Raw genomic sequence first — 27,423 nt, forward strand, 5'->3', positions numbered from 1 at the left:
GTCTAATGTGGTTTTATATGTTATTGGAAACTTTTGCATTTGGAGTTTGTACGTAACTCCTTGATGACAAATTCTATTCCGTTTTTGGAAGTGCCTCTTCCTCCTCAACCAACCCATGGTAGTTGTTGATTTTAGCCCCTAGTAGAGGCTCGGGCAAGGTTGAAGGGTTGTTCGAGGGTCATGCCTCTGCCAATGTCTCCTTTATTGGGGACTTGGGTAGGGTTGAAGGGTCTTACGAGCTGAGAGACATGCCCTTGTCGGTTTGAGTAGGGTTAAATGGTCTTTTGATGGTCATGCCCTTATCCACATCCCCTCTTTTGAGAATTCTAGTAGGGTTGAAGGGTCTCGTAAGAGTCATGCCCTTCCCTGTTCTCAGTTTTGGTGTCTATACCGATTTAAGCGGCCTTTTTCTTGGCTCTTGTCCAAGATATATAGGATCAAGTTGTTTATGGTCCATTTGGAATCATTTATAGACTAATTTCCTGATTTCGGCTTTCCATTTTCAGCTGTCTTTTTTGTTTGAATTTGTTGTTGGGGAGCCCAACCCTTTTGAATTTTTGTTCCATTGTAACCCTCTCTTTTTAATATAAAATATTGTACTTCCAAAAAAAAAAAAAAAAAAGAACATATGTAGTGGATGCATGGGTGAAAGCTCGAGCTTTATTTAATCCGTGTGAAAGGGGGCGCTTTGGATGGTGTCATGAAAATTTTGTAGTGGCAATGCCTCGGATACCCCAGTTATTAAAAAAAAAAAAAGAAAAAAAGAAAAAAGCAAATATATAATATTATTAATATATATATAATTTTTTTTCGTCTAACATTCAACTCTATAACTCTTAAGCATTAATTAGGAATTTAGGAAGTTGGATTCTTGTTTGAAACTCTAAAACAATGATGTGCGTGTGTTTTTTTTTTTTTTCAACGCGGTAGATATACCTTAACAAGTGCCCTTATTTATACAGAACTCACTAATGACATCTTTTTCATTGTGACTTATATATATATATATATATATATATATATATATATATATATATATATATATATATATATATATATATATATATATGTGCAGTGGCGGACCCAGGCTTGTAAAAATTGAGGGGCCAAATCGAAAAAAAAAATTTTGAAGGGGTAAAATTAAAAAAATTAAAAAATTAGGGATAAAATTTTAATTTTTTTAATTATTATTATTTTTTTTTTGTGAAAAAAAAAAAAAATTTAAGGGAAAATTTTGGGGCTTGGGGGGCCCTAGCCCCAATGTAGGACCGCCCCTGTATATGTGAACTGTTATTAGTATATACATTTAGATGAGGGCAGGGTGAAACTATATAAACATTTTCTTTCTTGGCCCAAATGGTACAAGAATTGAACTCCAGAAAACCTTAATTGTACCAGAAATTGGTCGAATTGTATCTGGATTTGTAATGCAAAAACAATAATTCCTTTCAATAATTCACAATTCAATATACATATATCATGACTAATTAATTAATGATTTGAACATCTCTTTGTTCTACTTCTACTCCACTGATCTAGCTATGAATCGTCTTTATTTTTCCTTTAAAGGAAAATTACATTTTAGCCTTTCAAACTATCAGTTATTTTGCAAGTAGTCTTACAATTGTCAACACTCGGACTTTGGTTTTTCAAACTATCAAAACGTTTGAAAAAGATTAATTTTGGTGAAATATATCCATAAAATCTCTGTCATGTGTCATTTTTCAATTAAAAATAAAAATAAATAAAAAATAAGTAAAACACTAAAAAAATAAAATTAAAAATTAAAAAACTAAATTAAAAGAAACTTAAATTTTGTTTTGTTTTTGTTTTTTTTTTAATTTTTAAAAAATAAAAATAGAGTAAATGCTTCGGAGCAGGGACGGAGGGAGGGGGCTGGTAGGGGCCATGCCCCCCCCCCCCCCCCCCCCCTCCCCAATTTCTTAAAAAAAAAATTTAAAGGTGGGAAAAAAAATAATCTAAAAAATTTAAAAATATAAGGTAAAAATAAAAATTTAGTTTATTTGGTCCCTACAATTGTTTTTTTTTTTTTTTTTTTTTTTTCACCATTGGCCCCTGCCATAAAAACTTCTAGCTTCTACCCTAGGGGCTGGGAGTGGCCTTGCGGCTACCCCTACTGGCCGGAAAAAATCAACAATTTCAGCTTTCTTTACAGAGAACGGGAGACCACTCATCTTCAATATTTCAGTGCATTCCAGCTGCTCTGTATCACTGAATCTCTTTGATCGAGATGCAAGAGGGCTTCCATGGTAGTCATTATCGTGAAATATTCCTTCATAGTTTACCTGAGCAGCAACAGCATTGTAATAATCTTGCCTCTTGCATATGAAAACTTCCACATACCTCCGACCCATGTTCTGTCGATCTCTTTGTATAGCAATCTCAACCTGGATGGATCCTGCGAAACAATTTTAAAGGCTTCTCCTGAGAACCGTCCGCTCTTATTAACCAGCAAAACATCCACAATGTCCAGTCCAGCAAAGAATTTGAAAATGTCAATGTCGGTGCAATTGAAGGGAAGCCCCCTGAGCCGAACCACCGGAAAGGGAGGGTGCTGAAAGCTATAAAAGTCCATAAGCCTTATTCATTTTCAAAAGACGTTTTGAGAGAGGAGGGATGTCCATGGCTTATAAAGTGCCCAAGTCATGTATCTTTTAGCGATGTGAGACACTTTAACACGCCCCCTCATGTGTGACACTTTTGCCCAAATACGTGTTCAACATCGGGAGGGAAAAACCTATCGTCGTCTAAAGAACCCGCTCTGATACTATGTAAAAGCCCATAGGCCTTACTCACTCTCATAAGATGCCTTCAGAGAGGGGAGGTGTCCATGGCTTATAAAGTGCCAAAGTCATATATCTCTTGGCGATGTGGGACACTTTAACAAAAGCCGCCACCATAGCCAAGGTTGAAAGCCACTTGTACTGCTGCTCACACCACGAAGTAGGGATTCGGTTCCATGCATCAATATTCTTGCTCTTTGAGCCGACCGCGTACCCGTCTGAAACCCCCTGGCCCTGGGGGTGGCTCGCAGGTGACGCGCAGGTCACCTCCTTCCCCAAATATTTATTTATTTAAAAAGTTTTTTTTTTTTTTTTTCAGTTTTTTTTTAAAAAAATTATCATTTTTTTAATTGAAAAATGACACGTGACAGGGGTATTATGGGCATATTTTGTCAAAATGGACATTTTTCAAACGTTTTGATAGTTTGGAAGGCCAGAGTTCGAGTGTTGATAGTTTGTAGGGCTACTTGCAAAACGGTTGGCAGTTTAGAGAGACTAAACTGTAATTTTCCCTTTCCTTAATTATCTGATAAATTAATTTTAGGTAACTGATTTTAAAAAAATCAACTCCTATATTTTTCATTTTGTTTCTTGTCTTCATAAATTTAGCCATTAGAAAAAGATGAAGTAGTGAGCTCGATGAAACATAGTTTAGGACATATCGTACGTTACTCTATATATATATATATACTGTAAAGTAAGTGACTTGATTTCTATCTAGTCCTTGCCGTGGGACTTACATTTTTTGACTTATTTTTTTTCTCTTACACACGCATTGTCTCTTGAATGGAAAAGCGTCTTCTAGAAGAAGCAACATTTGTGAAACAAAAGTCTTTTGGTTAAAAAATCTGAAGACATTCTGTCCCTTTCGTGGTGTACGTGTGCGATAAGAGATATTTTTTTTCAGAAGAAGATAGAAGAGATTCGAGCAGCAGTCAAAGTCAATGGCAGCACCTTTGGGAGAGAGATAAGTCATTTTGCCTTCTTTGTATTCTCGCCAAGAGGTAAGAGAACTAAAAAGAGTTCCTTTTGTATTTAGTTCTCAATTTGTTGTGTGAGCGTGAGATAAGGGTGTGTTGGAGGCTTTTGGATCGATTTAAGTGGTTCTCTTTGTACTGTACTTTGTATTCCATCCTTTTGATAGTAAATTTCTCTTGGATCGTCTCCGCCAGTGGATATACGCTTGTTAAGTCGAACCACTTAAATCTTGGTGTCTCATGTAATTATGTTGTTATTTTCTATTCTATAATTTTCTGCTTTTTGGTAATCTTGGAATATTAGTCTGTCACAACAAACTGGTATTAGAGCTTGGATCTTCATCTTGCGGAATGACTACTGCAAAATTTGAAGTAAAAAAATTTGATGTTTAGAATAGTTTCAGCCTATGGCGACTCAATATGCGGGCTTTGTTACAACAACAAGGTTTGGCAAAAATTTTAGAACCATTCTAGGAAAGAATTGGTATTAAAGCACTTGAAGAAAGTGAGAAATATGCCGAACTTGAAGAAAAAGCTCACAGTGCAATTTTGTTGTCTCTTTCAGATAAAGTTTTGAGAGAAGTTGCTGATAAAGAAATGGCTGCTGGACTTTGGAAAGTTAGAGAGCTTGTACATGAAGAAATCCCTCATGAACCGATTGTATTTGAATCAACGGTTTTTATATACCCTCAAGATGAAAGAAGTTATGCCTCTTTGTGATCATCTTGACGACTTTAATAGAATTATTTTGGATCTAAAAAATATTGATATTAAAGTAGATGATGAGGATCAAGCCCTAATTTCGGTGTGTTCACTATCGGATATCTTTGATAATTTCGTTAATTCAATGTTGTACGGTAGAGATACTATTTTCTTAACGGATGTTAAATCTGCTTTGAATTCTTTGGAGATAAGGACAAGATTGAATGGGAAAGGTAGTGATAATCAGGCTGAGGGTTTATTTGTTAAGGGTCGTTTAGAAAATTCCTCTAATTTTAGAGGTCGGTCAAATGAGAGGGATTTAGGGAAAGAAAAATCAAGAGACCGATCGCAGTCCAAGTCGAAGAAGAAAGTAAAGTGCTATTATTGTAAAAAATATGAGCATTATAAATCCAAGTGTCTGAAGCTAAAAAATAAAGAAGAAGGTAATAAGAAAAGTTCATCTTCTGTGGCTGGTGTCGTCGATGGAAAGTCTGAGGGTTCAGGCATAGTCCTTACTGTTACCATTTCTGATTGTCGTTTTAACAACAAGTGGGTCATTGATACTACTTGTACATCTCATATGTCCCCTAAAAGGGATTGGTTTACTACCTATGAGTTAGTTAATGGTGGTCCAATTTTGATTGGAAATGACGCCACCTGCAAGATTGTTAGTATTGGTACAATTAGAATAAGGATGCAAATATGATGGGATCGTGAGGACTTTGACGAATGTTTGACACATACCAGATTTGAAGAAAAATCTAATTTCTCTGGGCACTTTGGACTCCCTTGGATACAAGTATTCCGGTAAAGGTGGAGTCATTCGGGTAACAAAGGCTCATTGGTTGTGATGAAAGGCAACAAGGTTGATGTGCTCTACTTTCTTTAGGGCAGTATAGTTACAGGTTCAGCTGCTATGTCTTCTTCAGATAATCCAGATTCCGACACTACCAGATTATGGCATATGTGTTTAGGTCATATGAGTGAGAGGGGTATGACAATCCTGAGCAAACGGGGTTTGCTTTGTGACCAGAAAACAGGATCTCCTGACTTTTGCGAGCATTGTGTGTTTGGGAAACAGTGGAGAGTCAAGTTCAGTACAGATATCCACAGAACAAGTGGTACAGTGGATTATATTCATTCAGATCTTTGGGTTCCCTCACAGATTCCATCAAAGAGTGTTGCTCGGTACTTTGTGACATTTATTGATGATTTTTCATGAAAAGTCTGAGTGTATTTTCTGAAGAAGAAGACTGATGTGTTTGTCACTTTCAAGTAATGGAATGCATTAATAGAGAATCAGACTGGAAAGAAAATCAAGCGACTCAAAACAGACAACGGCATGGAATTTTGTGGTGGTGAATTTAATAAATTCTGCAAGGATGAAGGCATTGCTAGACATCGATTAGTTAGTCATACTCCACAGTAGAATGTGGTTGTTGAGCGGATAAACATGACTCTTTTGGAGAGGGCACATTGCATGCTTTCGAATGTCGGGTTGTCTAAAGACTTTTGGGTTGAGGTGATCAATTAATACTACTTGCTATTTGGTCAACCGCTCTCAATCAACAGCTATTGATTGTAAACTCATTATGAGATATGGTCTGGTATTCCTGCTGATTATTCAATTTTGAAAACTTTTGGTTGTCCTGCTTATTGTCATGTAAATGATGGTAAACTTGAGCTTAAGTCAAAGAAATGTATATTTCTAGGTTATGTGGACGGGGTGAAAGGATATAGATTGTGGTGTTCTGATCCTAAATCACATAAGTTTATAGTCAGTAGAGATGTCGTATTTGATGAATCTACCATGCTTTAACCGAGAAAGAAGTATGTTATTTTTACAGGAAATGAGTAGGGTTCTAGCAAGGAGGTGGAGCTTTAGGTGGAGGTTTCACAAAGGGTGAGAGATAGCACTCAAGATCAGCAAGTTACAGATGGCTATGGTTCCAGTCTTGATGATGATGATCCACAAGAAGATCAAGAGACCAGTATTGCTGCTGGTAGACAGAGCAGGCAGATTAGGCCACCCTATAAATATAGATATGCAATTTTAGTAGCATATGCACTTACTGTGGCAGGTGATACTGCAATTCAAGAGCCTTCCATTTATTCAGAAGTTATCACAAGTAGTGACTCTGCACAATGAGTTGTTGCCATGAATGAGGATATTGAGTCTCTTCATAAGAACTAGACTTGGGAATTGGTAAAATTGCTCAAGGGCACTAAGATTGTTGGCTGTAAATGGATCTTCAAGAAAAATGAAGGGATCCCAGGTGTTGAAGATGCAAGGTTCAAAGCACGTTTAGTGGCAAATGGCTATAGTCAAAGAGAAGGTATGGTCTTCCATGAAATTTTCTCACTTGTTGCAAAACATAGCTCTATTCGTGTGTTGTTTGCCTTGATTGCTCTATTTGATTTGGAGCTTGAACAACTTGATGTGAAAACTGCGTTTCTACATGGTGAGCTTGAAGAAACCATCTACATGCATCAACTAAAGGGGTTCATTGTTGAAGGTAAAGAAGATCATGTTTGTCAGTTGAGGAGATCACTGTATGGTTTGAAACAATCTCCAAAACAGTGGTACAAGCGCTTTGATTGCTTTATGGTTGGGCATGGTTACACAAGAAGTAGCCATGACAGTTGTGTGTATTACATGCAATTATCAGATGGTTCTTTAATTTATTTATTGCTCTATGTGGATGGCATACTTATTGCTGCTAAAAACATGTTGGAGATTAAGAAATTGAAATCTTTGTTGAGTGATGAGTTTGAAATGAAGGATTTGGGTGTTGCGAAGAAAATTCAAGAGATGGAGATTCACTGGGATAGAAAAGCGGGAAAGTTGTACTTGTCACAAAAGAAGTACACTGAGAAAGTACTTGAACGCTTTGGTATGCATAATTCTAAACTAGTGAGTACTCACTCCACTTGCCGCTCATTTCAGACTTTTAGCAGCATGAGCACCGCAAGTGAGGAGGAGAAGCAGTTCATGTCACGTATTCCTTACTCCAATGAAATTGGGAGCATCATGTATGTTATGGTGCGCACTCACCCAGATATTTCACAGGCAGTCAATGTTGTTAGACGCTACATGTCGAATTCGGGCAAGCTTCATTGGTAGGCAGTGAAATGGATACTCTGTTATTTACGGGGAACTACAGACGTTGAATTAGTCTATGACAAAGGCAATGGTGTCAGTTCTAGTGTCATTGGGTATGTTGATTCAGATTATGTTAGTGATCTAGATAAGAGAAGATCTCTGACAGGTTTTATTTTCACTCTCTCGGGGTGCGCCATTAGTTGGAAAGTGACTTTACAGTCGACAGTTGCTTTGTCCACTACAGAGGCAGAGTATATGGCAGCAGCAGAGGCAGTGAAAGAGGCAATGTGGCTTAGAGGTTTGGTTAATGATTTGGATTTGCAGCAGGACGAGACTGTTGTGTTTTGTGATAGCCAGAGCGCATGCAATACATTTGACCAAAAATCAAATGTATCATGAGAGAACCAAGCACATTGATGTCTGATATCATTTTCTTCGGGAGGTTGTGACACATGGTGATATCACAATGAAGAAAATTGGTACGGCAGAAATCCAGCAGACATGTTAACTAAGCCAGTTCTAGTTCTCAATTTCAAGCATTGCTTGGACTTGGTAGGTGTTTGTAACTTGTAATTACCCTTAAGGGTGTTGGCCAGAGGAGACGCATATAGGAGATTTATATTGAGGACTTGATGAAATTCAAGTCAAAGTAAAAATTTGTAAAGTAATTAGTGACTTGATTTCTATCAAGTCCTTACCACGGGCCCCACATTTTTGACTTATGTTTTTTTTCTCTTGCACACACGCATTGTCTCTTGAATGGAAAAGCTTCTTCTAGGGGCTTTGTGAAACAAAAGGCTTTTGGTTAAAAAATCTGAAGACATTCGGTGCCTTTTGTGTTTTGTGCAATATATAAGAGATACTTCTTTCGGAAGAAGAAGAGATCTTAGCAGTAGTGAACGGCAGCACCTTTGGGAGAGAGATAAGTCATTTTGTCTCCCTTGTATTCTCACCGTATTTCTCTTGTGTGCTGAGAGGTAAGGGAACTAATAAAAGTTTTCTCTTTTGGATATATTTAGATTTGTTGTGTAAGCATGAGATAAGGGTGTATTGAGGCTTTTGGGTTTAAGTGATTTTCTTTGTACTGCACTTTGTAGTACTCCATATTTTGATAGCTAGTAAATTTCTTCTGGGCCGTTTCCGCCGGTGGCCGAATGTAGGCTTATTAAATCGAATCACTTAAATCTTGTTGTCTCATGTGATTGTGTTGTTATTTTCTATTCTATAATTTTTTGCTTTTTTGGCAATCCTGAAATAATATTAGTCTGTCACAACATATACCATTATTATTATATATATTGTAGAAATATGTAATAAAACAAAGGTGGTTAATTCTAACCTATATATAAGTTTTTGTGTTTAATTAACATGTTATTATAAGGTTTAATAACTAGTGATTTTTCTGTTTTTTTTTTTTTATTATTTTTTATTATTTTTTTTTTATTTTTTATAGATGTGATTTTTCTGGTTTGGTCATATATGATTATGTAAGAGGAATTCAAAGGATTATACTGTCCTTAATGTTTTTGTAAGTACAAGCAATTCAGATAAGGTCCAAAAATTATTGACTATTCATGCTTGATATACGTCCATGTCCACGTACTCGTAATGAATGACTTCCAACTTACTTCAGTATATGGCCAAAAGTATTCAATATATATATGTATATGATTGGCTAATCGGGCTCCACAGAAGTAATTTTGGGGGTATTATCTCTTTTATTTTTCTGTCTTTCTTTCTTTTTTCTTTTGGTGCAAAACGTGACAATGCAACAAGTTAGGCACCGAACTTAATTACTAAACATGAGAGCATGATCCAACCGCCAGACCCCAATGCATTTAAATGAGGCAGTGACATTAATTGAGAGAAAGAGACTTCACTTAAAACATGCATCTCCAAAATCTCAAGAGATTTAATTCAGTATGTGTCAATTGATCGAGCATACTAATTATTTATTAGAATGTTATATAAAAGCAATGGCAAATCGTATTTGCGTGTCGAGTTTATAAGATCATGTTGAAGCATATGTATAAGACTATATATGTTAATCATAATTCGACCAATTTAATTAAACGGGTCAAACCCCTCAATTCTAACCGTCTAATTTTGCATTGGGTTCGTGTTGGGTTCGCGATTTATGTCAAAAGTTGTTTGTCATTATGTTGCATGTCGAAACATGAGCATATATAAGACTCTATAGATTAACCATAATTCGACCCATTTAATTAAACAGGTCAGACTCCTCAACTCTAACCCTTTAATTTCGTGTTTGATTCGTATTGAATTCGCAGGACTTGTAAAAAATTGACAGCCCTACATCGTTATACGATAGTCAAATAATTAGGATGATTTATTAGTAAAAATCAATCATTAATGTTTTAATTTTTTTACAAATTCTAATCTAATAATTAAATTTTTTACTGCTATATTATCAAATTATACATATTATAATCATTGATATATAAGCCTATTAAATAGCATCAGTGTACTCTATCTGACCGTTGCGGTGGCAAAAGTTGCACCATAACTGCAATTGCACGAAGAGAGGTCTCCATCACAGTCAACCAAAGGCACCAGCCAGTTTTACTCGCACTTAATGGCCACCTCTAGTAGCTCAGACAAAAAATAAAAAAAATTATGACTCATCTGTCTAACTGTTTTTCGTCTTCTGCCCCCCATTTGATTTCTTCTTCTTTTTTGCTGTAATTTAATGTTCCATCCAACTCCCCACCACCCTATCGTCCTCATATTATTAATTTATTATTATGTACTTGTTTCACAAGCTGTACATGTTCATGTCACTTACAATCTTCAAACTTAGATCACCTCTCTTCAAAAACGGCATCTTTCTTTTCTTTCACAAACAGTTTTTAGCCATTTTTTCAGGCCAAAAATGACCGACCCAGGTTCATTTTCCGGCAAAAATGAGGCCAAGAAGAAGAAGAAGAAAGAAGAAGGGAAGAAGCAGAATAAAGTTACAGTGGCAAAACTATTTTCGTTTGCCGACTCTTATGATCTCTTTCTGATGGCAATCGGATCAGTTGGTGCATGTGTTCATGGCGCTTCGGTTCCAGTGTTCTTTATTTTCTTTGGGAAGTTGATTAATGTTATTGGAATGGCTTATCTCTTCCCCAAAGAAGCTTCCCACAAAGTTGCCAAGGTAAACTTTTGCATGCACCAGTATTGGAAAGACTATATTATAAGGCCATCTCAAATACTAATTATTATATTTTTCTTTCTTTTTTGTAGTATTCACTGGATTTTGTATATCTCAGTATTGTTATATTGTTTTCTGCATGGACAGGTAAGATGATTTTAACCAGTTATTTATTCTCTTATTATTATTTGATTAATTACATAATTTTAGTTGTAATTATTTTGGAATTATATATGTAAATAAATAGAGGTGGCCTGTTGGATGCATACTGGGGAAAGGCAAGCGGCAAAGATGAGGATGGCATATTTGAGGTCCATGTTGAATCAAGATATTACTCTGTTTGACACTGAAGCTTCCACAGGAGAGGTCATTGCTGCAATTACAAGTGACATTACTGTTGTTCAAGAAGCCCTTTCTGAGAAGGTAGGGTTAATATATTACTTATCTTAATTTATGATAATTTGGATACAATTTGGTTGAAGAAATTAAGTCTTACCCTAATTTTCCCTTCTAGTGGATCCATTTTAATTATCAATGTGAGCGGTATTACAATTTTTAATTGAAATTTTTCTTAATTGATAAAATAATTAAGTATTTTTGCTCCACTCTTTACATGGGTATAAGAGCAGAATAGAACCCTCTCCATTAATTTCAAATGATTAGGAAGATAAGTTAGTGCATCTAAGAACTTATTTTTGTCCGTATAATAGCTTAATCATTTTGTCAATTATGAACTGTACTCCCGTCAACTTTGTAAGGGCCGGACTTGTAGTGAAAATTGTAATACCTTAAATATTTTTTTTTTGTTAATCATCTTTTAGATATATGTCGACCTCGGTGCAAGTATGTCATTTTTAATTGATATTTCATAATTGATGAAATAATTAAGTATTTTTGCTCCACTCTTTACACGGGTATAAGAGCATAATAGGACCCTCTTCTTTAATTTCAAATGATTAAGAAGTAAAGTTAGTACATCTAAGAGCTTATTTTTGTCTGTATAATAGCTTAATCATTTTGTCAATTATGAACTGTACTCACGTCAAATTTGTTAAGGCCGGACTTGTAGTGAAAATTGTAATACCCTAAACATTTTTTTTTTTTTTTTTTGTTAATTAATCATCCTTTAGATATAGGTCCACCTCGGTGCAAGTATGTGTCACATTTAAGAGGAAAATAATTTCCATTATGAGACGTTGAAAATGTCTTCATACTAGGCTAGCTAGTGTCATAATTGAATAATCCTCCTCTCCTTTTCTCTTCTTCGAAATTATTTGACTTTAATATATAGACTTTCTGGTTTTTAAATAAAGGTGTGTATAGTATGGTACACATATTGATTACCGGGTCCAAATAGGTCACCTATTAGACTAACAAATTTATTTCACTTCGTTTTTCTGGTCCAAATAACACACACATATGAAAATATATATATATATATATATATATTCATTCCCTTTTCTCAAACAAATAAATACATGAGTAAATGCATACAAATCTTGATGGATAAAGTATTTTTAATTTATTCAATTTTCAATTTATTAAACCGACATATATTTAAAATGTGTGCATGAGAATTATACGTTCCGTAGATAAATGTCAATTTTATAAATTATTATAAGAAAGAAAACTTTGCCCAATCAGTATGACAATGAAATCAAATCATTTCTAGCAAAGGAAAAATCTATTAATATATCTTAAATTTGAAAAGTTTAACAATGGACTAAATATATATATATATATATATATATATATATATATATATATATATATGAGGATGTGTTTGGTGTTATTATTTTTTATATATATTTTTTTGTAAATTTATTATTGAATATGTGATTTTACAGATTTAATAGTAAATTATATTTATATTTTTCTTGTACCGAGATAAATAAGAAATGTGTAAGAAAATAAAAATAAACCTTTTATATATATATATATATATAATAAGAATTGTTCTGGACACTGGACAGTACTAATTTGGAGTAATTGCAGCGGCGAGCGGCGAGCGGCATTTATAAGTCGGTTGGGTTAGGTGTACGTTGGGTTTTAACTTTTACGTCAAAACGGGGGGAAGGAATAATAAATGCTAAAAAGCATCGTTTAGAGTTATGAACCGAAAAGGCATGCTTTTAATGACAGATTGATTTGTGTCAAATTACCTTTTATTTTATCTCTTTAAGTTGATGTAATTATATAATTAATATTTATAATACTTTTTTTTTTTTTTTACACGTGGATAAGAAAAATAAAATACTAACTCAAGACTTCATCGTTTGTAAAAAATGATTTCCATGAAAAATTGAGACACAGTCCTAGGTTTAGGTTGACATGGGCATGCTCAAGGAGGCCCATGGGCTTATGGCCGAAAAGGTTGAGTGGCTAATTGAGTGTGAGCCCAGTTGCCGAATTTGGCCGTGTTAACATCTCTAGGGTTTAGCATTCATGCTACGTTAAATTATCATTTATGATTTAATTAAGGGAAATTTCACTTAATTTCTCCTGAATTTTTATTATATTTGTAGTTATTTTCTTAAACCTAAAAACTTTCAATTTAGTGTATTCATCTTTCAATTTTTTTTTTTTCAATTTCACAAATCTGTTAGGATTTTCTGTTAAATCTTAATTGAGGGGTATCAAAATTTCTAAAATATTCATCATTTTTTTTAGGAAAAAGAAAAAAGAAAAAATTGCATGGATTTAGGCTTGGTAAGGATTTAACGGAATTTGTAAAAATATTCACATCTGAATTTTAATTTTAATTTTTTAAACAAAAACATGAATATTTTAGAAATTTTGACAGGGTTTAACAGAAAATTCCAACGGATGGGTAAAATTCAAAAAAAATTGAAAGATTGATACAATAAATTAAGATTTTTTTTTTTTTAAAAAAAAAAGTATAGGAAAGAATTACAAAAGCGACGACAATTCAGGAGGTTGAGTGAAATTTTCCATGTAAAATTATTACAATTTGAATTGTTCCAACTAAATGACCTAATGCTACTTGTCATCTTCTTGTCCCCCTTGTGTCCTCCTAAAATTGATGTGATTTTTAAAATCACATTTGGTTTAAAATTTAATAGTGATCTATCATAAATTCAATGGTGATTTTAAGAGTCACATCAATTTTGGGAGGACACAAGGGGGACATGGGGTGATTACAAGTAGCATTACTAGCTGTCTCCAAGGAGTAGCTCAATCGGCTGGAGATCACGTCTCATGAAGCGAAGGCCGTTCGAATTCCCTTTCCCCTTTCTTGTGTGAACATGTAAAAGAAAAAAAAAAAGTAGCATTACTAGCTCTTTCATTTATTCTAAAAACTTAAGTTGAAAAAGAATTATTGATTTCATTATACATTTTGAATTGGTGTAAATATATATATAATTTTTTTTTTTTTTTCTTAATTTAGATTTTGCAGTGGTTAGAGGACACATGTTTGAAAGTCAATTAATGTTGGTGGGTGGTGCACTGCAGGTAGGGAACTTCATTCACTACATTAGCCGTTTTCTAGCAGGCTTCCTTATTGGGTTTCTTAGGATCTGGCAAATCACTCTGGTAACACTATCAATAGTCCCCTTAATTGCTCTTGCTGGTGGCATCTATGCCTGGGTAAGTTTTGGTCTCCTTGCCAGAGTTCGAAAATCCTATGTCAAGGCTGGTGAGATTGCTGAAGAGGTTTGTCTGTTCACTATCAAGTTCTCTTGAGTTATCATAAAAATGGTCAACACCTATCATCTAAAGTTATCATCAAGATGTGAATGATTTTACATGCCATAATGTAAAGAATAATATTATTTAAAGAAAAAAGCGATTATTAAATTAGAGAAATTTTATTTAGTAGACTGTTATACGATTACTATATAGGTTTTTTTTTTTTTTTTTTTTTTTTTTTTTAACATGTTCATATAAGAGGGGGAGGGGGATTCGAACTAGTGACCCTTACTTCATGAGGCGTGACTCCCGATCGATTGAGCTACTCCTTAGAGACACGACTACTATATAGTTAAGATAAGAGTAATGTTTCTTACACAACTCTCACACAACTTTTGTACAACTCTAACTACTTTTTGTTATGATCAACCATTGGATTTGTTTTTCAACATGTGGGTCCTAAATATTCAATGGCTGATTTTAAAAAAAAGTTGTTAGAGTTGTGTAAAAGTTGTACAAAAATTGTGCAAGAAACATTACTCTTAAGATAATGTTAGGAGTAAAAATTAGTCTTTGATTATTTACTTATAAAAATTGTTAGGAGTATTTACAAAGAAACTGACGTGGAGTCGTGAGAAAAGCTTTGCATCGACTTGTTATTAAATTGAAAATGTTAGGTTTACGACACCAATTCAACAACTGTACAACAATCCCTCACGTGATGGTGAGCTCTACATATTGGGGCCACTCTCATGTGAGAAGTTGTTGTACAGTTGTTGTATTGGTATTGTACAAGAATCAAATCTCTTATTAAAATAAGTTAAAATCGGTTTTAGTACGTAGGCAAAAATATCCTTTCATCTCTGTTGAACCCACCCCGCCGGAAACTATTACACCGCTGAAAACTCAGCACGCTGGCCACCACGACTCCGACCCTGTCCACCGGAAAACCCAGCACCCCGACCCACCGGAAAACCCAACACCCCAGACAATCCAGGCTCGACCACGCTTCTGGTCGGGGATGGGCCAGATCCCGGCCGTTCTGGCCGGGGATGGGCCGGATCCAGGACAGACGGCCGGGAACGACCAGATGGCGCCACTCTAGAGTACGGCCGGCGCTTGAGGGGAGAACGGCAGGTCATCCTTACATGGGTTCGGAAATGTGATTCTCTGCAGTTTGGCCATGCTTCTTCAGTGAGGGGAGAACGGCCGGAGACATGGGAAAACGGCCGGCGAGAGGGGAGAACGGCCGGCGAGAGGGGTGAGTGTTGGAGAGAGATTTTGGGCTGGTGAAGGGAAAGGCATTTTCGTCTTTGTATAAATGCCAAGTCAGTTTGTAAGCCTCCTTTTGTAAAAGTGCAACGGCCTCTAGCATTTTCTTTTATTTATTTATTAGTTTTTTTACAAGTGCTTATCGAATGACTGATTTTAGCTGTCGCATTATCAAATTGTATGGCAAGAGTCCTACTAAATAGCATTTCTTATTGGATTGGCGGGTTTTAGCTCTTAACTATAATGGTAAAAATTTAATTGGAAAATTCACATGCACTCTCTGTTTGACATTATGTGACTCTCAGGTGATTGGAAATGTTAGAACAGTCCAAGCATTTGCAGGGGAAGAGACAGCAGTGAGATCATATAAGAATGCTCTCATGAATACATACAAGTATGGGAGAAAAGCAGGATTAGCCAAAGGGCTAGGACTAGGCTCCTTGCATTGTGTCCTTTTCCTTTCATGGGCATTGCTTGTTTGGTTCACTAGCATTGTTGTTCACAAGAACATCGCGAATGGAGGGGAATCTTTCACCACCATGCTCAATGTTGTTATCGCTGGCCTGTAAGCCTTTCCTTTTCTTCCTTTGTTTGCCTTCCATGGAGTTGAATCATTCCATTGTGTTTGACATAGCATTATTATATTGTCACATCTGAATCAAATTGAACTGCAGGCATCTCGATATCAAGATCTTCCTCTATCTTTGTTTGTTGTTTTGTTAAATGAAGCTTATTCATTTTTTTTTTTTTTTTTAAAAAAAAAAAATCTTAGATACTCTATGAATAAGAAAGGACTGATAGTGAGACTAAATGCTTGAGATCCCATATGTGGCTCATGATGGAAGCTATCAAAGCAGTTTCCACAACATCTGGTTGACATTATATTCCTTGGACACTCAACTCATACTGATTCCGGTTGCTTGTAAATGATCATTTGGCTTCTTATCCAAGTTGCCATCAAAATTTCACAAACAGTTAACACATTATTTCCTTCTATTGCTTCTCAGGTCACTAGGACAGGCAGCACCAGACCTCACTGCTTTTATCCGAGCTAAGGCAGCTGCATATCCCATTTTTGAGATGATAGAGAGGGACACTGTGAGCAAAGCCAGCTCAAGGACTGGCCAGAAACTAGACAAAGTAGAGGGCTGCATTCAGTTTAAGAATGTCTCTTTTAGCTACCCATCTCGTCCAGATGTAGTTGTCTTTAATAATCTGTGTCTTGACATCCCTTCTGGAAAGATTGTAGCCCTTGTGGGAGGAAGTGGGTCTGGAAAGAGCACGGTTATATCTTTGATTGAACGGTTTTATGAGCCCCTTTCTGGAGAGATTCTATTAGATGGGCATAATATCAAAGAGCTTGACCTCAAATGGTTTAGGCAGCAAATTGGCTTGGTAAATCAGGAGCCTGCCCTTTTTGCTACAAGTATTAGGGAGAACATACTTTATGGAAAAGATGATGCCACCCTTGATGAGATCACACGTGCAGCCAAATTTTCAGAGGCTCTCTCTTTCATAAACAACCTTCCTGAGAGATTTGAAACTCAGGTATTGGCTTCTTTCATTGCTATTGTGAACCATGGATACACAAAAACACGTATGCAAGTGGATTATGGAAAGCCAGAAACAAATAAAAGACTATATGACTTGTTGTGACTACCTACCCGCAATTGATAATCAATTGTTCTAGATTGTTCTTCATGTTCCTGACCTACTTTTTCTATCACAAGAGGAGCAAAAAAGTATCATATTATAGAGAAATGTTTTGAAATAAAAAAGCTATCTAATAGATACCAATGCAAGAAATGTTTGGAAAAACATCAATCAAAACAAAAATCTGCATAACGGTTTTTTACATCTACTGTGGATTCACATTTGCAAGGAGTGATTTAAGTGCTCATTTTGCAGGTTGGTGAGAGAGGAATACAACTCTCTGGTGGACAAAAGCAAAGGATTGCAATATCACGTGCAATTTTGAAGAATCCGTCCATACTTTTATTGGATGAAGCTACAAGTGCACTGGATTCTGAGTCTGAGAAGAGTGTGCAGGAGGCACTTGATCGCGTCATGGTTGGACGAACAACTGTAATGGTAGCGCATCGGCTTTCTACTGTAAGAAATGCAGATATAATTGCTGTTGTTTATGAAGGGAAGATAATAGAAACTGGGAACCATGAGGAGCTTATTTCGAACCCAAACAGTGCTTATGCATCGCTAGTTCAACTTCAAGAGTCTGCAGGTTCTCTGCAACGCTACCCTTCACTTGGTTCTAACTTGGGACAAACACCAAGGTACTCATTCAATCTATAATCCTTTGGAAGCTTTGTCTGTCACATTAAAAATACTCAAATTCCAATCATTATAAATGAGGTGCTTCTTTACACAAATGATATATAATGAGTTCCAATGGTCATTGGACCCTTTGAAAATATAAATATATGTTTGTCTTAATCATGCAACATTCAGGAAATGTACACTATATATATGATGCCATTTTACAATAACAAGTTTTTGTTAAATCACCACTTATTCCAAAAGTTTAAGCCGATTGAAAAGAGTAAATTTAATCATTTAATCAATACTTTAACATTACCCTTTAATAAGGGAGGCTCAACACGTAGAGTATTTAATTGAAATGGAAGCTAGGTAAATTATGGAGTCAAGGTTCGAACTTAGGACCTCCGACTCTGATACCATGTTAAATCACCCCCTCTTAAGAAAGAGTAAATTTAATCATTAAATCAATACTTTAACAGTTTTCCTCAAAAGACCAAAATGGAAAGTGCTATCATAAAATATTATATACTGCTTAAGACCATGTTCTATGTTTTATGATTTTGACAAATTATTATTTAACTTATACATAATGATCATTTTCAATAACTTCATTTGTAGCGCAAGATACTCACGTGAACTATCCCGCACCACAACAAGCTTTGGTGCTAGTTTTCGTTCTGATAAAGAATCTCTTGGCCGTATTGGTGTTGAGGGAGAGGAGACTGTGAAGTCGAAATATGTTTCTGCTAGTAGACTCTATTCCATGGTTGGCCCAGATTGGGTTTATGGGGCGTTGGGCACTATATGTGCATTTATTGCTGGAGCACAGATGCCCCTCTGCGCTCTTGGGTTATCTCAATCACTTGTGGCCTATTACATGGATTGGGACACAACACGTCATGAGATCAAGAAGATTGCATTGTTATTCTGTGGGGCTGCAGTTGTAACAGTCATTGTGCATGCAATCGAACATTGTTGTTTTGGAATCATGGGAGAGCGACTCACTCTTCGTGTGCGAGAGATGATGTTTTCGGGTAAGTTTTTTTGATGATCATAAGACTATTACCTGTTCTCTTACCTTTGTTCCTGGGCTATTAGGTTACAACATATATTTTTCTTACTTCTGCAGAGCAAGTACTGGAGTATTTCTATTTTTCTTCCTATAATTGCATCAATAGGGTCTTTTCAAGGCTAACTGGCTATGGTTCTTTGAAATGAAGGGTCATCGTTTGTTTTAAATGATGAATCCATAAAATTGTATCTTTTGAATTTTCTGACAACAAAGTGGAATCTCATCAAGATATATTGTCATCTTCTGCTTAAACTGTTATTTCATCGAGATTGAGAATTCAATGGTTTTTTCAAACCTCTACTTGACTTTCCTCTTGTATCTGATTGCAGCCATTTTGAGGAATGAGATTGGGTGGTTCGATGACACAAACAACACAAGTTCTATGCTTTCTTCGCGTCTAGAAAGTGATGCAACTCTTTTACGAACTATAGTTGTTGATCGCTCTTCAATTCTTTTACAGAATGTAGGATTCATCATTACCGCTTTTATCATTGGCTTCTTCTTGAACTGGAGGATCACACTTGTTGTCATCGCCACATACCCTTTGATCATTAGTGGTCACATCAGCGAGGTTTCCTATTTAGTTCTATTTTTACTTCAATCAATATCCAATATGTTAGTAAAGTACTCTTAGAAACTTTTTCCCTGTTGTTCTAGAAACTTTTCATGCGAGGCTTTGGTGGCAACTTGAGCAAAACCTATCTGAAAGCTAACATGTTGGCTGGTGAGGCTGTGAGTAATCTCCGAACTGTTGTTGCATTTTGCGCTGAGGAGAAGATCCTAGACCTTTATGCTCATGAACTTGTTGAGCCTTCCAGGCGTTCATTTACTCGTGGTCAGATTGCAGGCATATTTTATGGCTTAAGCCAGTTCTTCATCTACTCATCCTATGCCCTCGCCTTATGGTATGTGGTTATAGATTCATTTTTTAAAATTTTTTTCTATAAAAGACATAGGTTGGACAAAAAGAAACATAATAAGTGGTTTATTCAACATTCTCTTATGTGTTTGATGCTATTTAAGGTGTCCAACAAGACCTCCAAACATTTGTAACTGTAAACATGCCTCAGTGTGCAAACAATGCCTAAAAATACATATCGATTACTTGTGTAGGAGCTTGTATTTAGTTATGTTTGCTTGTATATGCAGATTGAAGAGTTGTCTGGTAGTATGCTGCAAATTTTGTTATTATGCAATTTAGATACTGAAAAGGGTAGTTAGATAGCAAAGGATCTTAAGTCCTGATTGTATATAAGTATTGTTGTTGAGTTTAGGTTTACAGGGTGTTGTAGTGTTTGTAGTAGGCTGTTTTTGCAGCTTTTGGGCTAGCTTGTTTAAAACTAGAGTGTTTCTTTAATGAAAATTTTCATTCTTTGAAAAAAAAAAAAGAAGCCTTAAAATACACAAATAAAGAAGAAAATGCAACGGTATTAGTTTTTTTGTTACGTAAGCGTATAGGTTATAGTAAAACGTAACAACCTGTATATTGCTCTTTGACGGCTTGGTTGAAGATCCCTCAAATTGAATTGAGTGCTTAGTCTTGTTTGACTTTGTACAGGTATGGTTCTGTTTTGATGGGGAAGGGGCTCGCTAGCTTCAAATCTGTCATGAAATCATTTTTTGTTCTGATTGTAACGGCATTAGCCATGGGTGAAACATTGGCATTGGCCCCAGACATCTTGAAGGGGAACCAAATGGTGGCATCAGTGTTTGATGTGACAGACAGAAAGACAGAGATAACAAGTGATGTTGGAGAAGAGTTAATGACAGTGGAGGGAACAATTGAACTAAGAGGCATCCAATTCAGTTACCCTTCGAGACCAGAAGCTGTGATATTTAAAGACTTTAATCTAAAGATTCGTTCAGGGCAGTGTATGGCATTAGTGGGGCAAAGTGGTTCTGGTAAAAGCTCTGTCATCTCTCTTATACTGAGATTTTATGATGCAACCGCCGGGAAAGTGATGATAGATGGTAAGGTTCTTGGACAATCTACAGAAAGACAATAATATATGTTAAAGTATAGATTAAATGATTAAATTTATTGTTTTTATTAGCCTAAGCTTTTTGGAATAAAACGTGGTATCACAACTAGATTCTGAGTTCAAAACCTTACTCCATAATTCTCCCCCTCCCCCCACTTCATTTAAATATTTCTAAGTGTTAGGCTTTATTTGTTGAGAAAGATTTTGAGCTCACACGTGAGTGAGAGTGTTAAAATATTAATTACATGATTAAATCATTCATTTCCTATCAGTTTAAGCTTACAAGATAAGTGATGATTTAACAATATAGGCAGATTACAAAAAGTATGTGCATTGTGGAAAATGATTCGTACTTTGCCAGTATATTTCTCTTAACAAACCTCCTCGTGCAAGATCCTCTCTTAACCTGAATCTAGAAAAGTATTCAGCATGTTCAATAGTTTGGTTTCTTTAAATTTTCGGGTAGACTGATCTAACAAGCATTCATCAAATTCTTTTCAGGGAAAGACATCAAGAAACTGAAGCTCAAGTCTCTTAGGAAACACATTGGCCTAGTCCAACAAGAACCAGCTCTTTTTGCCACATCAATATATGAAAATATTGTTTATGGAAAAGAGGGAGCTTCTGAAGCTGAAGTAATTGAATCAGCTAAGCAGGCTAATGCTCATAATTTTATCAGTGCACTTCCTGAGGGCTACTCTACAAGAGTGGGTGAACGAGGAGTGCAACTCTCTGGTGGCCAGAAACAAAGGGTAGCCATTGCCCGAGCCATTCTCAAGGACCCAGAAATCTTGTTACTAGATGAAGCCACTAGCGCTCTAGATTTGGAATCAGAGCGAGTTGTGCAACAAGCTTTGGACAAATTGATGAAGAACCGAACAACGGTCATGGTAGCTCATAGGCTGTCAACAATAAGAAATGCAGACCAAATATCAGTTTTGGAAGATGGAAAGATAATAGAGCAAGGGACTCATTCAACACTTACGGAGAACAAGAGTGGAGCATACTATAAGTTGATCAACATTCAGCAACAACAACAGAGATAATAACCAAATTGAAAACAAATAGCACAAATACTTTTTACACTTTTTTTAATCACCATGTATATGGAGATTTAAGGAGTACTGATTAATATTTATATGTCAAAATAATGACCATACTGTTGAGGCATGGTGTAAAAGTATATAGTGCATGCCATTTCCCATTTTTTTGGGGTTATTGCTTCTTAATGTGTCCATTTGAAGCTTAATTGTTATAGTTTACAACAAATATGTGTTTATTGAAAAAAGAAACAGGTGTAACTCTCCAATGCTAGTTAAGGCTATTGGGAAGATAACTTACCTTGGGAAATCTTACAGTGAGGCCATATATAATATAGCATATTACAATACCACTCAACTTAAAAGTTTAAGGCTATAGTTGGACCCTATCATGTTATGTTAATTAACTATTTACAGTTATGAAAACTTTTCAACATGAGACTTTTTTTATTATTTTTACTAGTTCATAACCCGTGCTATGCGCAGGATTCTTCTTTTTAATTTAATTTTAGAATTTAAACACATCTTCATCATACTTTTTATTATATGTTAAAAAATGCTTGTAAAAAAAAATATATATATTACATATCTTTCAATAAAAAGACAATAACGGTTAAGACCCTTAATTTTATTCTAACCCAAAAAAAGTAAAACTTTTTTAAATATTTGTTCACATAGGTGTAGTTTATAACAAAAAAGAAATATAAAAAAGAAAAAAGAAAAAAAATAAAATAAAATAATAGCAAAAAGAAAATCTAAATTCCAAATATTACAGCATATATGTGCTGTAGTTTTTTCAATAGTCAAGATGGTACTGTAATTTTTTTTACGGCACCTAAGTCAAATCCTACAAAATACAACAAAATTTTCACTTAACAGTTAATGCAATCAAATAAATCCTCTCACATATTGTTCAACGCTTAATCAAATAATTTTTTTGCCTTATTTTGCTTTCAAAAAAAAAAAAAAAAAAAAACCATTAAACATTCAAATATATTAAAAAATAAGACCCTTAATTTTGTTTTTAATCCATATAACTTAAAATATGTTAAAATGTTTATTCACATATCAGTAATTTAAAATGAAAAAAAAAAAAAAGGCAAAAAGAAAACCTATAGATTATGATTATCAAACTATTAATAAAAAAAATTAGTAGAAGTCTCTAATATTATTGGCGTGATACAAATTATATTTTGATACAAATAAAACCCATGTAATTCTGAACATTCTAAAAAAAAATACATAGCAACCTAAACAAAATGGCTGAAAATCAAGTAAATCATACAAACGAAAACAAAATATTCCATAAAACATTCAAATGAACTAACAAATAAGACAATCAATTTTAGTTTAATCCATATAAATTAAAACATGTTAAAATCTTTGTGCTTATATGAATAGTTTATAACGAAAAAGAAGTATAAAGGAAAAAAAAAAATAACAAGAAGAAAACATGGTTTAATCTAATTATCAAAGCATTAATAAAAAATTAGCAAGAATCTATGGTATTGTTAGTGTAACACCTATTATATTTAAATACAAATAAAACCCAAGTAATTATAAACATTTAAAAAAATATTGAACAAACTAAACAAAATATTTTTTTTACGAATACAAAATAAAACAAAATCTTTCATTAAACATTTAACGCAATCAAATAAATCCTCACATCATATTCAATGCTTAATATCTCTTTGGTCATGTTTCAAAAGTATTTATATTCCTTTTATACACAACAATAAATAAATTTTTGCATTGTTCTGCTTTCACAAGCAAAAAAACACTTTCAAAAAAAAAATGGCTAAAAATTGAGTAAATCACATAAACCAAAAAAAAAAAAAAAAAAAAAAAAAAATCAAGAAAACATAAGTCTTTATCTTAGTTTAATCCATATACATTAAAACATGTTTAAATCTTTGTCCCCAAATGGTAGCTCAATTGGCTGAGGACCACGCCTCATGAAGCGGAGGTCACTAGTTCGAATCCCCCTTCCTCCCCCTCTTGTGTGGACATGTCAAAAAAAAAAAAAAAATCTTTGTTCCCATAAGTATACATAGTTTAAAATGAAAAGTATAAAGAAAAAAAAATATCAAGAAGAATACATAGTTTAATTTTGAACATTAGGAAAAAAAAAAAAATACAGAGAAAAATAAACATTTTTTATGAAAATTTATTCTCATAGGTAGACATGGTTGAAAAAGGAAAGTATAAAGAAGAAAAAAAAAATAGCAGAAAAATATCTATATTCTAATTATAGAAGTGCATAAAACACAAAGTCCTTCAACCTCCACAAAACCAAAAAAAAAAAAAAAAAAAAAAAAAAAAAAAAAAAAAGAAGAAGAAGAAGAAGAAGAAAAGAAGCAAAGTCCTTTAAAAAAGCAAAATAAAATAAAATTATGTACTTTAACACTCTGTTCTTCTCTTGATTGTCGTTGCTGGATGGTCTTTATTTCACAATTCAAGATGTTTCAAACCCTAAAGAGAGAGAGGTATAAATAACCAATCTAAGATAATAATATGATTTTTCAGCTTACTTGTACGGTTTCTATAGAATTAATACATGTAATACATATATGGTCAATTATGGGTAGTTAATGTAGTACGTTCTTATTTTTAAATTTTGTCTCTCTATAATTTTGGAGAATCGTAAATTTTGAAACCATAATATAATACATTAAAATTTTGAACTTAATGAAATCTCATGTAGGTTTAGTTTATAATGAAAATAAGTATGAATAAGAAAAATAGCAAGAAGAAAACCATGATTCTGATTATCAAAGCATAAAATAGAAAATTAGCAGGAATATTTTTTTATTGTCGATGTTATACCTATTATATTTCAATCCTATATAATTCTGAATATTCGAAAAAGCAAATGAACGGAGGAAAAAAAAATCTCATAAACATTCAAATGAAGAATTGTTCAACCAAAAATTTCACAAACAAAATGGAAACATATTTAAATTTCAATCAAAAAAATAAATCATTAATTGAGAGAGAGAGAGAGAGAGAGAGAGAGAGATATTAAATAAACCGGTTCAATTTTATTTAAAAGATCGGTTCAGTACTTAAAGGACCGGTTTAGTCACTAAATAAAAAAGCATGAGTTCGTGCCACGTGTCACCATTCTATGTAATTCTAAAGAAGAACTCGATTTTTATATTTAGACATGATTATTTTTTATTTTATCAATTACACAATGGCCATGGGGGTGGCTAAATCCCCTCTTCTTTTTTCTTTTTTCTTTTTTCTTTCTTTCAATTTTTTTTTTTAATTTTTGAATACTTTTATTTTTTATTTTAAGTTTTATTATTTTCAATTTTACAATTTTTTTTTATTAATTTTTGAAGTTTTTTATTTTCTGTATTTTCATTTTTTTTTACATTATGACACATGTCTACTCTTAGGAGATGACACATGTCAAACCGTTAGTTTTTGGACTCCATCTTTTTCCAAAACTCAGATACCATCTATGATACGAATTGAAACAAAGTGGGCAAAAAATAAAAACTTTAAACCACAGGTACCAAAAAGGTATTTAATCCTTAATTTTTTGTAGTAGTCACTGGATTTTGTATATCTTAGTACTGCTAAATTGTTTTCCGCATGGACAGGTACGATAATTTTAACCAGTTATTTATTCTTTTATTATTATTTAATTAATTACATAATTTTAGTTGTAATTATTTTGGAATGATATATGTAAATAAATAGAGGTGGCCTGTTGGATGCACACTGGGGAAAGGCAAGCGGCAAAGATGAGGATGGCACATTTGAGGTCCATGTTGAATCAAGATATTACTCTCTTAATTTGACACTGAAGCTTCCACAGGAGAGGTCATGGCTGCAATTATAAGTGACATTACTGTTGTTCAATTCAAGAAGCCCTTTCTGAGAAGGTAGGGTTAATATATTACTAATCTTAATTTATGATGATTTGGGTACAGTTTGGTCAAAGAAATTAACTCTTACTCAATGATAAAAAAAAAAACATTGTTTTTTGATAAACGAGGTTAAACATGAGATAATTCTTGTATATTTTTAGACAAACGAAGAGAATTATCTACAATTTTTTAACGTCATTTATCTAAAAGGATGTTAAATATTGAAGATTATCTTCGTTTGCGTAAAAATGAAGAAAATTATCTTTCATATTTAACGTTGTTGTTGTTGTTGTTTTTTTTTTTTAAACAATGTTATTATTTTTTCTAAAGAAATTAGCGTTATGTTTTGGAAAACGACATTAATTTATTTTATGAGTGAAAAATATGGGTATACTGGATCTAGTATCTATACCCATATTTGGCACATGTTAAATAATCCAACCTAAATCCATATCCATAGTCTATTTTATAATTCAAATACTGTTAAATCCACAAATCAAACACCATATTATTAAATAAAACTCATTTGAGACATGAAAATTATAAACCAGACTCTAAACAACACAAATAATGAGGGTTGAATAAGTGTGTATTAAAATAATACGAAATTTAAAAGATATCAAACACACAAACATTTACCAAACATAATAAAAACAGTGAAACAATTAATCAACACAGAATTTGGTAATAAAGTGGAAACTCTTTGGACTTCAAAGAGAAAAATCACTCCGGGCCGAGGTAGCCAACCTAGAAATCAATTCACTATAAAATCACTGCAGGGTAGCTAACCTAGAAATCAATCAACTATAGAAGAATAAGGGTTACAAGAAAATCGTACTTACAAAAACTTTAAAAATGACACTCTTTTGCATAAGTTGAGATGCAGAAAAGCTTGCAGACGAGACAGTCTGTGGTAACCTCGTTCGTACCCACTACAGACGAGGTTGCCAAAAAGCATCTCTATGATTGACTTAGTACTGGATTGCAAACGAGCTTCTTTGTGGCTCTTCAAGAATGCCTTGTTCGAATGCATTGCAGGTGAGATTGCAACGAACCATTTTGTCCAGATTTTTTAGTCTTCTCTTAAGAGCTCGTTTTGACCCACTATCTGTTGGATTTGGAAAATGTTCATGAAATATAAAATTGTCTTATTTTGAGTAATATTTCCAAAGTCACCAAGGTTGCTTGAAGCAACTTGCTTCAATCGAAGTTTAGAATCAAAAGTTATGCCAACTATGGGCACGAAACTTCTTTGGGCAATATATATATATATATATATATATATATATATATATATATATATTTTCAACAACAAAAAATAGGTGGATGATATTTGCTGGTAGAGGAAACAATGGCTGTGTGGCATGTCATTTTGACAAAGAGAGACTCACGTGGATGTGGGAAGAGAAAACCATTTGACAAGAAGTGGGAGGACGAGAAAACCCAAGAAAAAAAAAATGGCACAAGATTGATATTTGTGAGCATTTTGATTTTGGTTATGA

General features: G+C 34.1%; 1 protein-coding gene and 1 pseudogene across 1 annotated transcript; one reads left to right on the forward strand and one right to left on the reverse strand.

Moving 5' to 3' along the window:
- Positions 1-2,063: 2,063 nt before the first annotated feature.
- Positions 2,064-2,596, reverse strand: LOC133853980 (uncharacterized; annotated as a pseudogene).
- Positions 2,597-8,434: 5,838 nt separating this feature from the next.
- LOC133854145 (ABC transporter B family member 2-like) lies at positions 8,435-22,215 on the forward strand. The gene is made up of 13 exons (XM_062290204.1): positions 8,435-8,563; positions 10,473-10,746; positions 10,836-10,890; positions 10,991-11,166; positions 14,218-14,418; positions 15,972-16,231; positions 16,674-17,214; positions 17,575-17,957; positions 18,562-18,977; positions 19,345-19,586; positions 19,673-19,920; positions 20,574-20,986; positions 21,499-22,215. The coding sequence occupies exons 2-13, from the start codon at positions 10,480-10,482 to the stop codon at positions 22,041-22,043; spliced, it is 3,747 nt and encodes a 1,248-aa protein (XP_062146188.1). The 5' UTR covers positions 8,435-8,563; positions 10,473-10,479; the 3' UTR covers positions 22,044-22,215.
- Positions 22,216-27,423: the final 5,208 nt, after the last annotated feature.

Source organism: Alnus glutinosa, chromosome 13 (assembly GCF_958979055.1).
Source record: "Alnus glutinosa chromosome 13, dhAlnGlut1.1, whole genome shotgun sequence".
NCBI lineage: Eukaryota > Viridiplantae > Streptophyta > Magnoliopsida > Fagales > Betulaceae > Alnus > Alnus glutinosa.

Coding starts and splice junctions, on each gene's coding strand:
- LOC133854145 (XM_062290204.1), top strand. CDS start 10,480: ATGACCGACCCAGGTTCATTTTCCGGCAAAAATGAGGCCAAGAAGAAG. Junction 17,215..17,574: donor CTGAGAGATTTGAAACTCAG/GTATTGGCTTCT, acceptor CTCATTTTGCAG/GTTGGTGAGAGAGGAATACA. Junction 17,958..18,561: donor AACTTGGGACAAACACCAAG/GTACTCATTCAA, acceptor CTTCATTTGTAG/CGCAAGATACTCACGTGAAC.